Genomic DNA, 14,382 nt, shown 5'->3' with positions numbered 1-14,382 from the left:
ATGCTGTCAGTGTATGGTGTCACCATACCGTGCTACGGGGACACACCATAAATACAGCCCAGCAGATGAAATGTTCAGTGGTAGAGTGTCTTGGACTGCTTGCATTCACTATTTCTCATGGTAGCTTTTGAGCAAAAAGTGTTGTAAGCCACACCCCAGAACCATCCATGCTGAATATGCACCAAAAGGTATCTGAACAGAATGGACCAGGTTCTAATCTCTTCTCTGCTGGTGTGAATCTGAAGGAACTGCACTGATTTCAATAGTTACTTCAGATTTACACCAGTGTAACTCCAGTGGAGTTACTCCAGCATTTCCCTGATGTAAGTGATTTAACTCCACAGCAATTCAAGTGCAAGGTGGCAAACCACACGTAGGAATGGACAGCTTTGTAGAGCTGACACTGAATTGTAATGTGGTCTTACAAAACCGTGCTTAAAAAGAGCGGGCTTTTTCAAATGGTTGGAGCTGCTCTTGTCAAGAATATATTAATTCAAGTGTAAATAAGTTAAATTTAGGAAATTACTGAGTTCTGCTAATGGGGCTTATCTTTGTACATTATTAATACTCAAGCAAAGCTACACAGACATCACAGCCTTACTTAACTGTGCTTTATTTGAGTAGAGAAAGAGACCTTTCTACAAAGCGAAGGACAATTACCTTCCAAATGCCCTAGAGCCCATCTGACTCTGCATACTCTCAAAACACTTACAGCTAATCCGCTGTGTAGCATGACTGCTGTATTTTCTCTCTGGGCCCAACCCAGGCTCTCTCCTTCTCCTTCTCGGGTGCCTTTGCAGATCCCTGCGATTCCCAGCCTTGTCACAATGGAGGCACGTGCATTCCAGAGGGATTAGAAAGGTACCACTGTGTGTGTCCTGTTGGATTTGGAGGAGATGCCAGCTGCGGTATGTGGGGCCTAAACCTGGTCCATTGGTGCGGTGTTAGCTCTTGAATCTGTTGATTGGGACCATCCCTCTGCAACCTGCCTTCCTGTAACAACCCTGGTATAGAATTATAATGCAGTTTGCTGGATGGGGTTGAGGCTAACCACTGCCTTTTAAACCCTGCTCAGAGGGCTGAGTTTGTTTTCCTACCGCTTGATACAGGGCTGTAGGGCTGTCAGTGACTGGGACTTGCTGCCTAGTGCTACCATTTCCAGGGGATGATCCTTCCTGCTCACTCCTCAGAGCCACTGTGGCTGCAGAAAGCACCAAGAAATGAGTCCCACCAGTGCTGCCAATTTAGATGTTTCCAGGAGGTGGCAAATTCCGGTCCTTCCCCCTACCCCTCTTAAGAACCCTCTTCTGGTCCCTGCTTGCCTGTTCCTCCCCCTCCCCAGCAGGGACCCTGAGTCTCCCTCAGCTAGGGAGTGTCCCCTCTTACCCACACCATGCATGAGCCTGTCACCAGGAGTCGGTTCTCGGCGGACTCCCCTGCACTCTGCCCTACAGGCACAGACTCCCCGTGTGCTAGGTCACAACTCCATTTGGCCAGGCTACCTCATTGGCACTGCGACCACACAGCCTGAACGGTGTGCTCCAGCAGCAGCTGTGCTGGGTTAGTACTGGACCATTGCATGCTAGCCATGCTGCTGACCCCGTGTCCCCTGAACTTTGCCTGTGCAACTTTGATCAAGTGCAAAAATCGGGGGGGGGGGGCATTTTCCATTCCCCCCCAGTAGCTGTCATTGAGTCCCACTATATTCAGAAGCCCCTGTGAACTTGGTCTACCGCAGAGGTGGGCAAACTCTGGCCCTCCAAACATTTTAATCTGGCCCTCGAGCTACTACTGGGAAGTGGGGTCCGGGGCTTGCCCCGTTCCGGTGCTTGCCTCACTCCGCACAGCTCCTGGAAACAGTGGCATGTCGTCCCCCCTCCCCGGTTCCTACACGCAGGGGCAGCCAGGGGGCTCCACATGCTGCCCCCACCCCAAGCACTGCCCCCTGCAGCTCCCATTGGCCAGGAATCGCGTAAGTGGGAGCTGCAGGGGCAGCACCTGCAGATGGGGCAGCACGCAGAGCTGCCTGGCCTCACCTCCGCATAGGAGCCAGAGCAGGGACATGCTGCTGCTTCTTGGAGCTGCTTAAGGTAGGCACTGCCCAGAGCCTGCATCCTGACCCCCTCCCACGTCCCAACCCCCTTCCCCAGCCCTGATCCCCCTCCCGCCCTCCAAACCCCTCGGTCCCAGCCCGGAGCAACCTACTGCACCCACCCTTCATTCCCAGCCCCACCCCAGAGCCCGCACCCCCAGCCAGAGCCCTCACGTCCTCACACACCCCAACCCCCAATTTCATGAGCATTCATGGCCCACCATACAATTTCCATACCCAGATGTGGCCCTCGGGCCAAAAGGTTTGCCCACCCCTCATCTACAGCCTCATTGGGGCTCCTTCCATCTCAGTATGCGGGGAAATCTGGAAGCAGGGCATGAGAAGTGGATCCTGCTGAAGGAGGGGGACAGCTGAAATATCTGTGCCTTGGCTCCGCACCCCTTCCCTCTCCTCCCTTAGATCCCTGAAGAACTTCCCTGCACATATGGGCTGGGAATTTCAGAAGGGATTAATGATTCTGGGTGCCCAAGAATGTTTTGTACAAGAGGAGAATCATGCCTCAGGATGCCATTCGCTTTGGTAGGATGCCACAGAAACCTCAAGGGGTTGAGGAATACGTTGCAGGAAGTCATCCAGTGGTTAGGGCATCTTCTGATACAACTTGAGAAACCTTAAAGGGGTGGGTGCTCCACATTTTCTGAGATCAGACTCCTTTAAGGTTTCTCAAGTTGTATCAAAAGATGCCCTAACCACTGGATGACTTCCTGCAACGTATTCCTCAGCCCCTTGAGGTTTTTGTGGCATCCTACCAAAGCGAATGGCGTCCTGAGGAATGATTTTCCTACTGTACAAAACATGTTGCCCAACACATTGTTTTGATTTCTTGACAGAGAGGCTCTGGGGTGCATTCTCTCTCTCCTTCAGATCATTGGGATTGCAGGAGACCCACATGATGTGCTTGCTTATTTTTTGCATTACATGCAGTTACTCACTTCCTTTGCTTTCAGCACCGAAGCTGAGTCTGGAGTGCAGCGTGGATCTTCTTTTCCTGGTGGACAGCTCATCTGGTACCACCTTGGAGGGATTCCTGCGCTACAAGGCCTTCCTGAAAAGGTTCATTTGGGCAGTGTTGAGCAAAGACTCCCCAGCAAACGTTGGAGTGGCCCAGTACAGCAATGATGTTCGGATCCCGATCAAAGTGGGCGAGTACAAGGATGTGCTCGGTCTCATGAAGAGCGTTGACACCATGCATTTCAGTGGAGGGGGAACCTTCACCGGCAAAGCCCTTCGGTATGTCGCGCAGCATGGCTTTAAGAGTGCTCCGGCCTTCGCGGATGTTCACGACGATCTCCCGCGTGTGGTTGTCTTGCTCACGGATTCGGAGTCCCAGGATCCTGTGGTAGAAGCAGCTAAATATACCAGGGGCAGAGGGCTCTTCCTAATTGGCGTGGGCAGCAACTTCTTAAGAGCAGAGCTGGACGACGTGACTGGGAATCCAAAGCGGACGGTTGTCTATTCCAACCCCTCGGATCTGTTCAACAAGATCCCTGAGCTGCAGAAAAAAATCTGCAGCGTAGACAGTCATCCAGGTAAGGCCGTGGCTATAGATTGTAGTGCAGTGGCAGAGTCACTGCTCAGGGGAGTTCAAGATTTAAGGAGTAGGATGGTTAAAAGAATGAATTTCGGTTCCCCCACACAACAATGGTAGGGAATCCAGTGATACTGATCCATAATCGGCAGAGCACTCCCCAGACCTTGAGAGCTGGCTTGTGTCAGGGACTAGAGAGGCTGAAAGCACTGAACCCCTCCCGTGCAAAGACCTATGTTCCCCAGCTGCAAGGGTGGCTGTGGTGTCTAAGACTGCTGCTTCCTCGGGCACCCATAGGCACAAATCAATCAAAAAACGGTAAGGACGGGTTGTGGTCCACTCCCAACTCCCAGAGAGCTGGCTAGCCAGCGGGCTAGTGGTATGGGGTGGCTCATATGGATCAAGTATTATGTGCCGCTGAAAGGGGTAAACTGCAACATGTGCACTCTCTGTCTGCGGTGGGGATTAGGGGGAGGAAATGGAGCCCCTAGGGCACCATCCAAGCTTCGTCTGGGGCGCTGCGGCTCTAGTCTGCCCCCGCCTTGTGGGCCTGGAAGCTGGTGAACTATTTCACTGGTCGGTGCACCAAAGAACGCTCTCCAGTCACAGGATTTCACTCCCTTTTCTTCAGGGACTCAGTGTTATTTCTTCAAAATAAAACTGTTTAACACAAGTTTGACATCTCAACCGTGAACTTCCCCTCTGATCCAGACCCTTCTGCAGGAGTCTGTTTACTCCGTACATCTACCTGGGCATCAAGGCAAGCCTCTCTGCTCCCTCCTTCTTCCTAACCGACTCCCTACAGGATTACGCTCCACAGGCTGCCTGCCTGGGAGCCACATATAACCTGGGATATTTCCACTGCTTCAGAGACGCCTGTAGGAGCCTTCCCTGTTCCCTGCAGTTCTCTAGCTCAAACGAGCTATTTGCTGCCTGTTATGAGGACAAGGTGATCTCCAAGCTATCACCTGATTCCTGGCTTCACTGCTTTAGCTGGGGGGCAGCTCATCAGACACAGGTGAGGCTCTTGAAGTGCTGACCACTCTGTGACAGGGCCTCAACGGCACAGTCTAGCCATAAGAAATTAATCCTTCTAACGCCCCTCAGAGTGAGGGTAGTCAGAATTATGATCTCCATTTTATGGATTGGGTAACTTAGGCACAGAGAAGGTATGTATCTTGCCCAAAGCTTCCCAGGGAGTCATTGTCTGAGCCTAGATCAAACCCGAGTGTCCTGGCTCCTCCAATTATGGGCTCAGACCACAGGGCCAAGCCTCTGACTGAAAAAGGAATACCCTTGGTACAGAGAGACAGAAGGTGAATGAGGTAATATCTTTTATGGGACGAACTTCTCTTGGTGAAAGAGACACGCTTTCGAGCTTAGGCAGAGCTCTTTGTCACATTTGGGAAAGGTACTCAGGTAGTAACAGCTAAATATGAGGTGAAACAGGTTGATCAGCATAAGTAGTTAACACATATAGTAAGAGACCATTCAAGGTTAAGGATTTGCTCAAACCAGTGTAACAAGTGAAAAGAAACTAGAAATATAATCTAATGCAGTAGCGCTTGTGTTGATTGTATAGCTGGGGATTATCTTCTCTAGCTGCTCATTACGAGGGGGCTGTATATTCCTGTAACAATGAATTGTAAATTGCAATCTGCCATTCCTCATAATGCCGCAGTTCATTACTGCCCAGTAGTGATGTGTTTGCCTACGGGAGGTGGCTCCTCTGCTTTGCTCAGTCAGTAATGACTATATTCTGAAAGGCTTAAAGTTTGCTCTCTCCTTTCCAGGCTGCCAGTCCCAGTCTCTGGATCTGGTTTTTGCCTTGGATGCCTCAGCTGGAGTTGGCAGGGAGAACTTCCTGCGGGTGAGGAACTTTGTCAGTAGCAGCTCTCTGCAGTTCAGTATCGATCGGGACGTCACCCAGATCGGCCTCGTGGTCTACGGCAGCAGGGCTCGCACTGCATTTGCCCTGGACGCGCACGTCACCAGCTCAGCTCTCTTTCAAGCCATCAGCCAAGCGCCTTTCCTTGGGGGCTCGGCCTCCGCGGGCAGAGCCTTGCTGCACATTCATGATGATGTCATGACCGTGCCAAAGGGGGCGAGGCCCGGGGTGAGCAAGGCCGTGGTTGTGATCACGGGTGGGAGCGGCACCGAGGATGCAGTAGTTCCAGCTCAGCAGCTGCGGAGCAACGGCGTGTCGGTGTTTGTTGTCGGGATTGGGGGTGTACGGAGGGAGACGCTGCTGAGGATTGCCGGTTCTCCCAACTACCTGGTCCACGTTTCATCTTATGGTGATCTGCACAATTACAAAGACTTTATTATGGAAAGAATATGTGAAGGTGAGATGGCTTTTGGCCTCCCTTTCTCAGTTCTCCCGCTGCACCCAGAAACCAGCTGTTAGAAGCCTTATAAAACGGACAAACCCAAGGATCTCACTGAGCCCCAGTCCAGTCCATGAGGTTTGGTTTGGCTACTTTGCCAGTTGTGGTTGCCTGTTGTAATCCTATCTGGGTTAAATCAGCTTCACTCTGTGTGTTAGAGGCACAAGAGAGTTTAAATCTTGCTTTAAATGCGTAGGATGTCACATACTACATACATTGCAAGGTATCCAATGCAATGTTCTTACTGGGGGTACGAAGAGGGGACGTACTCCAAAGCACCTGGTGACAAGTTCCTTATGAGCCACAAGGAAGGTTCCAACACCTGATCGTGTGAGTCCTCTATCTCAGCAGGCTTTGGATCCAGATCTGAAACTTGTGGCGCAGTCCCATCATTTCCTTCCTGTTGTCCCCTGTCCACTTGCTGCTCACGGCTGACTTGCTTGCCCTTGTGGTTACTGGCCACTAACTAACCCTGGTAGCTTTAGGTCGAACATTTAGGTGGGGCGACTGTAACTTGCCTTCATTGCAAACGGTCCCCGTTATTAGGGGCACTTTTGCGAGTGCTCTCAGTGTTCCGCTGTTCAGTGAAATGCTGCTGTCTGAGGGCTCACGTGCACACAGCCTGGGGCACTGGAGAAGGGGGAACACATAGAAAGGGCTATTCCATTAAATTAAGAGCCTTCATAAGCACGTGGACCTGACATGGACAGAAATTTATTTTCTTCGTCGTCTTTTTTTCTCCTTATTTTTCTGAATCGGGCAATCCCCCAGATAGCCGGGGTAAGGCCCCCATTGCTAACTATGGAACGGTGTCCTTTTATGATCAAAGGAAGGGGGATAAAGGAATAACTTTCAGCCTTCTGGGGTGTTTTTAAAAAGCTGTTGCTTTGTATTTTCTTATGAGATGTACAGGTAAGTGTAAAGGTAACGACACAGGTGATCTAAAGAGTTAGAGGTGCTTTTATTAAGCAGGAAGAATACAGGTGATGACTGTAAATTAGTTTTAAGAATATACATAGGTACTTGATGTTTATACCCATGTGTTTAGTGCCATAGTTTCAACAGACCCCGGTTGTTAGCCGGCGGGATCGAACCTGGAATCTCTAGAGCTAAATGCCTGAGCCTCTACCGCATGAGCTAAAATCCATATGGCTGTTAGCTAAGACTGTACAGCAGACTCGTTAATCTCTCTCTCTAAGTGGTCTCGTTGCCACTAGATGGAAGAGAACACCACACACAGGAGGTGTGTGGGTTACACATGCAGCTCCATTGAAATGATTTAAGGCCTGATCCTGCAAGGTGCTGAGCAAGTCAGTAGTGCTGCTTGCAGGAGCTACTCAGCAACTTGCAGCACTGGGCCCTTCTATGGCATATATTTATACAGGGTGAGACTCAATTTATCTTCTTGCCATTTCTCTGTTTTATAATGAAGCCCTGTTGCCAATACAGGCAAATCCAGTGCTTTGAGATCTGCAGATATATTTATCATCATCTGAATATGGAAAAATGAGGGCGATTAGGTAGGATGGATGGTCTTGAGTTTAGGGCACTAGACTGGGACTTGAGTGATCTGGGCTCAGTTACCATTTCTGCCACAGACGTCCCGTGTGATCTTGGCAAATGTCCCTCGTCTCCCTGTGCCTTAGTTCCCTGTCTATAAAATGAGAATAATTCTTCCCTGAAGGGATGTTATGGCCATCAATCCTTGAATACTTGGGAAGTGTTCAGTTACTACCAGGATGAGGGCCATATAAGTGCCTAGCCAAATAGAATAACACTTCTACGCCCAGTAACTGCTTTAAAGGTCAAGCCTTTCGATAGATGGGAAATGGTTCTATTGGGTAATTCTTTTTCTGGAAGGAATGAACAACGTTTTCAAAGCACTGCCTTGGCTAAGAGAGATGGCAGATGTGCTAATGTTTTATGAGCAGATAAAGTCGAGATGAAATGGGATTAAACTCTTCCACTTGGAAGGCGGTTAGGCTGAAATGATTATAGATGGTCAGAGGAACATTCTGTAATTGTCTGAAAGCATCCAAGATCAAAAGAGTCCCAGCTGATCCAAGTTTCATCTTCAAAGATGCACTTGCCTTTATCCAAGACGGGGGAGAGAGCTTAAAAGTTGGCCCATCAGAAAGTTATCATGTGTGGGCTGCAAAGACATAATAACCAGCTCGTCTTAGAAGGGTCAATGTATTCTGTTTACCGAGTAGAGTCCTTAGGAATGTCTTGCTGGCGTTAAATGGAGGTAGGTTAAACGCTAATTAATGCTTAGGGGAAAGAAGAAAAAAGGACTGTCAAATCCTCCCCAGCTTTGTCTGTGGGGGAGAGAAGGGAATGTGATGATGCAGAAAGAATTTTGGGGGCATGGCAGATTGAGGAGGCTCTGATCAGCTTTATGGTGAATCACTAGCGTGCTGGGGTAGGTGGGGTGGAAGCAGATTGCAATGGATTTTGTGGGTCCCTGCTGCAAAACAAGGGGTCTCTTTCTTTTCTGTGTGCTGAGTATTTATATTGCTTTCCTGACCTTCAGGGTCAGTTCATTCACTTTGGTGGGAGTTTGCCTAAGTAAAGACCTCAGTGTTTGACCCGGAGTGGAGGTGTCTGATTGGGAGACTGTAGTCCCTAAGATGAAGGGATGCCCCACAAGACAAGTGAGTCATGCTTCCCCCACTGAAGAAATGAAATGGCTTAAGTTCCCAAGAGGAAAATGATGTTTACTTGAACTGGCTAGTATGTGAAACAATTGGTGCTCAGGGCATGGCTAATTTTCTATTTGCACATGAGAACAAACTTCTGGGAATTCCTACAATTAAAATTATGTTCCGTGGACTGAGACAACATGAAAACCTTCTCAGACACAACCTGCAAATTCCTCCCTGCCGAGAGTCTGGAATGTTTGCATAGCGTGTAACAGTGCGACCTTAAAGACCTAGTCAGCTCCTTCTATTCACTCAGTTGCCCTTTAAAGACAAGAGACTGGGAAAGTCGGTAATTCCTCAGGAATTCTCAATACACCAGAGGAGAGTGGACTTTTGACTGCGGGTATGCAGTATGGTCGTAGCCATGTTGGTCCCTGTTAGAAAGACAAGGTGGGTGGGATAACATCTTTTACCTCACCCACGTTAGTTCAATAAAAGATATTACCTCACCTACCTTGTCTCTTTGATTGTGGGTGGCAGAGTACAGAGTGGCCTTAAAGTGCCCCTTCTCCAGAGCTGCTTAATATAGGGCATACAAAGAGAGAGAGCCACAGGGTGATCATGGGTCAGTGCAGGGTGATGTTCCTAGGGCATAGCACTTTACTAGAAACAAGGGGGAATCTTGACCTCTCTGTGCAGTTTTAATAGCAGTTGATGTGCAGTAGAGAAATATGTATTAAGGGTGAAATTCTCCCATGCTCAGAGAAGGCTGATAGGGTCTACGTGTGAGGGAAATTCCACTTAGGCTCCCAGACTTTTGCTTAAGTGTTCAATAGGTCTTGGCTGTAGAAGAGAAGGTGGCAAAAGTCCATGATTACAGAGCAGGAACACAGCATCTCCTGAATGGCAGCTGTTATTCGCGTCTGCTGGTAACTATTGTTTGTGGGGCAAGGCTGGGGACAAGGACAGTGTAACAGACAAAAATCTATCATTTCAACTTCTGCTTAAAGCCGGAGACATTATAACAGAACCAGAGGCCATGTGATGATTGTAAAGGCAGGAAAATCATGGGTTCTGATGATAAAAGTATGTGAAAGGTAGCTTGGATCAAAGGCTAGTGTTTTCAGTGCACTCTTTGACACTCCTCCCGCCACCCCGATTCCTTGACCCCAGCTTGGACAGATGGAGCAGATCAGTGAATTGTTCAGTGTAAAACCTAAATAATGGTCACAATAATGGACGTTGGTACTGGAATCCTGATGTTAATCTTCTGCTAAAGGATGTGCCACTGACAGTTGGCTGGACAGTAGAAATCCACATAGTGTCTGTTGTAATGCAGACGTTGTCTGGTTACAGACACGTGTACGGTAACAAATCCTGTCAAGGAACTTCACCGTGGCCATTTGGATCTTCCTAATGAGAATGTCGATTGAATGCAGGATTTTTCTGTTTCAAAAGCTAAGCCTCTCCTCACTTGAGCTAAAGGAGATTCTCCAGTGGCTGCTAGTGGTGTAGTTATTACTAATTATATTTATTGTGACGATGCCCAAGCACCAGCCAAGAATTGTGCCCCATTGTGCTAGGCCCTGTACAAACACAGAGTTAGTAAAGGACCCCTGCCCTAAAGAGCTTACTGGCTAGATTAGGGTGACTAAGTAAGTGTCCAGTTTTGGACTGGAACACCTGGTCAAAAAGGGATCCTGGCGGCTCTGGTCAGCACTACTGACCGGGCCGTTGACTATCCGGTTGGCGGCGCCAGCCACCATGCTGCACAGCTCCTGGGTTGGGAAGCAGCTGGCATGTCCAGCTCCTAGCCTTAGGGGCAGCCAGAGCAGGGGGTCCGGGTGCTGCCCCACCCAGAGGCGCAGCTCCCATTGGCCGGGTCAGGGCAGGGGAGGAACTAGCGCGACTCACGCTCAGAAGGTGGCTGTTGAGGGGTCGCGTAGCGCACACCTGTCCAGCTGCTGCCGGCCCTCTTCTCCTCGCGCTCCTCGTGTGGCTGGGCTCCAGCTGTGGCACGTGCCCTGAGGCAAACCACGGTCTGTCTGTCGCCCCATTGCCGGCACCCAGGAGTTCGAGGTGTGTGTATCCCTGTCTCAGAATGCTGAGAATGGGGCTGCACCACCATCCCCTGTTACGGCATCCCTCCCTGCCCCAACCCTCCATCCCCCCATCACTGCATCCCTCCCTGCCCCAACCCCCCCACACCCTGATCCCCCTGTCATTGGATCCCTCCACTTCCCACCCCCTGCACTCCCATCCCCCTGTCACTGCATCCCTCCCCCGTCCCATCCCGTCCTGCCCCCATACCTACCCATCCCAGCCCTGTACCCCTTACAGTACTCTCCCACCCATCCTCTCCACCTGCCAAAGCCGCCACCCCCATGTCCCTCGCTCCCCCTGCAGCCGTGCACCCATTCACCTCCATACACTGCTGCACTCCCATTATGTCCCTATACACCCCTGTGCCCCCCACATTGTCATGCACCTGTAGCCTTCTGCCTCCCCCTGCATCCCCATCCACCCCACATACCCCCCACACCCCCTCCTCTCTCCTTCACTGCCCCCTCTCACACCCTGCTCTCATTCTTGGCCTCTTTCCCTCCCCCATCCACTCTCCTCCACCCCCAACCCATCTTTTCCCCTCCAGCCCACCCTCCTCCCTTCCCGGCTGGGTGATTTAGGCAGCCCCTGGAAAAGTGTATGAAAAAGTGTCTCTGTGTAGGCGAGTGTGTGTGTGCATGTATGCGTTGTATGTGTGTAAGAGACTGTGTGTCTTTGTGTAGGGAGGTGTGTGTATTGCCACATGTGTGTATACCCGTGTGAATAAAATTTGCAGCCTAACTCTTTGACTTTTATTCCTTTTGCTGGCTTGTGCGTGAAAAAAATGATATAAAATATGTGTGTTTTCATTTCATAACAAGTGTTTAAAAGAGAAGGGAACTCTAAAAGAAATGTATTATTTCTTAAAAAGTGAATGTTGTTGACTAGTAATTGCAGAAGAGCCAATGTATCAGACATTTCTCCCCACCTTTGTCTAGCTACATTATAAACTCTTTGTTGCACACTCTCTCTTTTTATGTGCATGTCCGGCACCTGCCACCCTGGAGCCCTGATCTTAGTTGGGGTCTCTAGGCACAAAACAACAATTGTAATAATAAATAATGTGGAAGTATAAGTGTTAGTGCATGCTACATGTGTACACATGAATACACGTGTGTATCTGCATGTAGGTGTGGGAGTCAGTTTGTACAGATTTATTTATATAGGTATCTGGACAGGTGTGCATTTCAGTGGTTGTGCTCTATGGATTTGTATTTGGGCTTCAGGAATGGGCCTTTAATGGACCCATTGCAGCTGTGATAATGTGTGGTCCTAATTCCACACACAAAATTACAATATAGGCATTTATGAAATCAAAATATATTTATTGGTCTATCATTTCCACAATTTACCACCATTGACAAACATGAACTGTAGTCCACTTTCTCAGAGACGGAATAGAACTGTTGCACCAATGTTGCATTATACGAAACATTTATACGGATGATGTGACATGAACAACTCCAGGTTTTGTACTTGTACAAGAGCAATATCTGACAAGTTATTAAGCAAATAGAGCTAAGGGTGGAGCAAATTCTTAGTATCCCTTTTGGATTGCCCATTATCCTCCAAGAAAGTAAAATAGTTCCCCAATTTCTGTTTTACAAGTTATATTCTTACTAGCTGTCTGACTCACCTGCATTTGAAGCTTAAATTCACTTTGACCTATTCACCCTTTTATCATGCATCCATTTTGGAGAGCAACACCAGCGTGTAGGAGTATATGTATATGGCATTGGTGAAACAAATACTTTATCTGAGTCTGGTGTCTGTTTTAAATAGGATGGTGAAAAGTTGGAGAGGGTGTAGAAGACAGCCACAAAGATAATTTGAGGACTAGAGAAAATGCTTTACCATGAGAGGCTGAAAGAGCTCAATATGTTTAGTTTATCAAAAGGAAGACTGAGAGATGACTGAGAGGTGTAGAAGTATCTTCATGGGGAAATATCATCATCAGATACTATAGGGCTCCTTAATTTAGCAGAGAAAGGCATAAAAAAAGTCTGGAAGCTGAAGCCAGAAAAAATTCAAATTAGGCACACATTTTTATCAGTGAGAGTGATTAACAATTGGAACAATTTGCCATGAGAAGTGGTGGGTTCTCCATCTCATAAGGTCTTTAAATCAAGACTAGATGCACTTCTGGAAGGTATGCTTTAGCCAAACATTAGCTATTTAACAAGTTATTAGACTCAATACATGCACGATGGGACGAAATTTAATGGCCTACGATATCCAGGAGGTTAGACTAGAATTAGTGCCTTTTGGTCTTAGTCTATAAATTAATGTTATTGCTGGGATTGAAATGGAGCAGAGGGAGGACTATTGCTCTCATTCCGCATGTGAATAACTTTACACATGTGAGTAGTCCCGTTCAACTCAACGGAACTACATACAGGTGTAAAGATACTCATGTTCGTTTGTTTGCAGGATTAGGGACAGAGGGGGCATGGAGTGAGCGGGCGGCGGGGCCTCAAAAGGGGGCAGGGCCTCAGGGAAGGGGTGGGGCAGGGGTGTTCGGTTTTCTGGAATAAGAAAGTTGGAGACCGATGCAGGGTGAGGGAAAGGGTGCTTATGCCATGTGGTTGAGTAGTTCTTATTCCATCCCGTAGAGGGCAGAGACTTGCATTGCAGTATTTTGCATTACCTCCCACCTTCCCTGGAGAGTTCATGAATGGGATCCCAAGTTGCTCTGACAGCTAACTATTTAGACACAATCCTGATAGAAAATAGCATCCAAATGAGCCAATTTTGGGGATAGAGGAACTGATTTTTATACTCTTTACCAGGCACCCAAGTTGTGAGAGAACAAAAGTGATGTGGTTAGAAGACCCACGTTCTAAGCCACTTAATTGTTAAGCTGAGGAATTTCACATGCCTCCAAACACTATTGCAGAAATGCCAGTCATGGTACAAGAAGATTCTTCTAAGATGCTGCTGCTTAACCCTGTGTTTTTACAGAAAAATGGCACAAAAAGTGCTGAGGCTTGCCGACAGCTGTAGTCTGCTATGCTAGGAGAGCTGATAGGCGCTTGCGCGCTCTCTCTCTCTCTCACACACACACTTTCCTCCTTCAAATCCCCCTTTAAAAACCCATTTCTTCAGAAATCTTTCCCACCTTGTTTTCTACCAATAATCTCTCCACCCTCTTTTTTTTTTTTTTTTTTTTTTTTAATCTAAGATGCTGTCCCATGTCTTGTGTGGTCTCTCTCAGTTCCTGTGCAGGAGCTCTGGGCTCTGTGCTAATGCATCTGACTGCTGGACTGGGGCTTTCAACTGTAAGCTGTTTGGGACAGGAAACACGTCTTACTCTGTTTTGTGGGGTGTCTGTTAGTGGACCCGATGCCCTTGCCTTAGTGGGAGCCATGCCAGGCTCTTACTCAGGACAGCTAGTAAAGTAAATCCTCTTCCCTGACCTTTTCTAGACTTTAACTGATGGTGTTTTGCTGTTACAATGTACACACAACAACACTGCAAATGGCTTGGGTCTCAGCCATTCAAGTATTTTATTTCCTTCCACGTCTTTCTGTAAATCCAACTGACTTTCCCTGCAAGAGCAACATTTACTGTCATGCCAACGTGCTCACGCCGGAGGCGGGTTTGAGAAGT

General features: G+C 48.4%; 1 protein-coding gene across 3 annotated transcripts in view; it reads left to right on the top strand.

Moving 5' to 3' along the window:
* Positions 1-14,382, top strand: part of VWA2 (von Willebrand factor A domain containing 2) — a 79,550-nt gene that overhangs the window by 49,483 nt on the left and 15,685 nt on the right. For all 3 annotated transcript variants that reach the window (XM_074959295.1, XM_074959292.1, XM_074959294.1), the window contains exons 10-12: positions 801-908; positions 3,061-3,642; positions 5,435-5,986. In XM_074959295.1, the coding sequence (XP_074815396.1) occupies positions 801-908; positions 3,061-3,642; positions 5,435-5,986 (1,242 nt within the window). The remainder of the gene's footprint in view (positions 1-800; positions 909-3,060; positions 3,643-5,434; positions 5,987-14,382) is intronic.

The sequence above is a fragment of the Natator depressus genome, chromosome 7 (assembly GCF_965152275.1).
Source record: "Natator depressus isolate rNatDep1 chromosome 7, rNatDep2.hap1, whole genome shotgun sequence".
In the NCBI taxonomy this organism is placed as follows: Eukaryota; Metazoa; Chordata; order Testudines; family Cheloniidae; genus Natator; species Natator depressus.
This window is presented reverse-complemented; position numbering and strand designations above follow the sequence as displayed.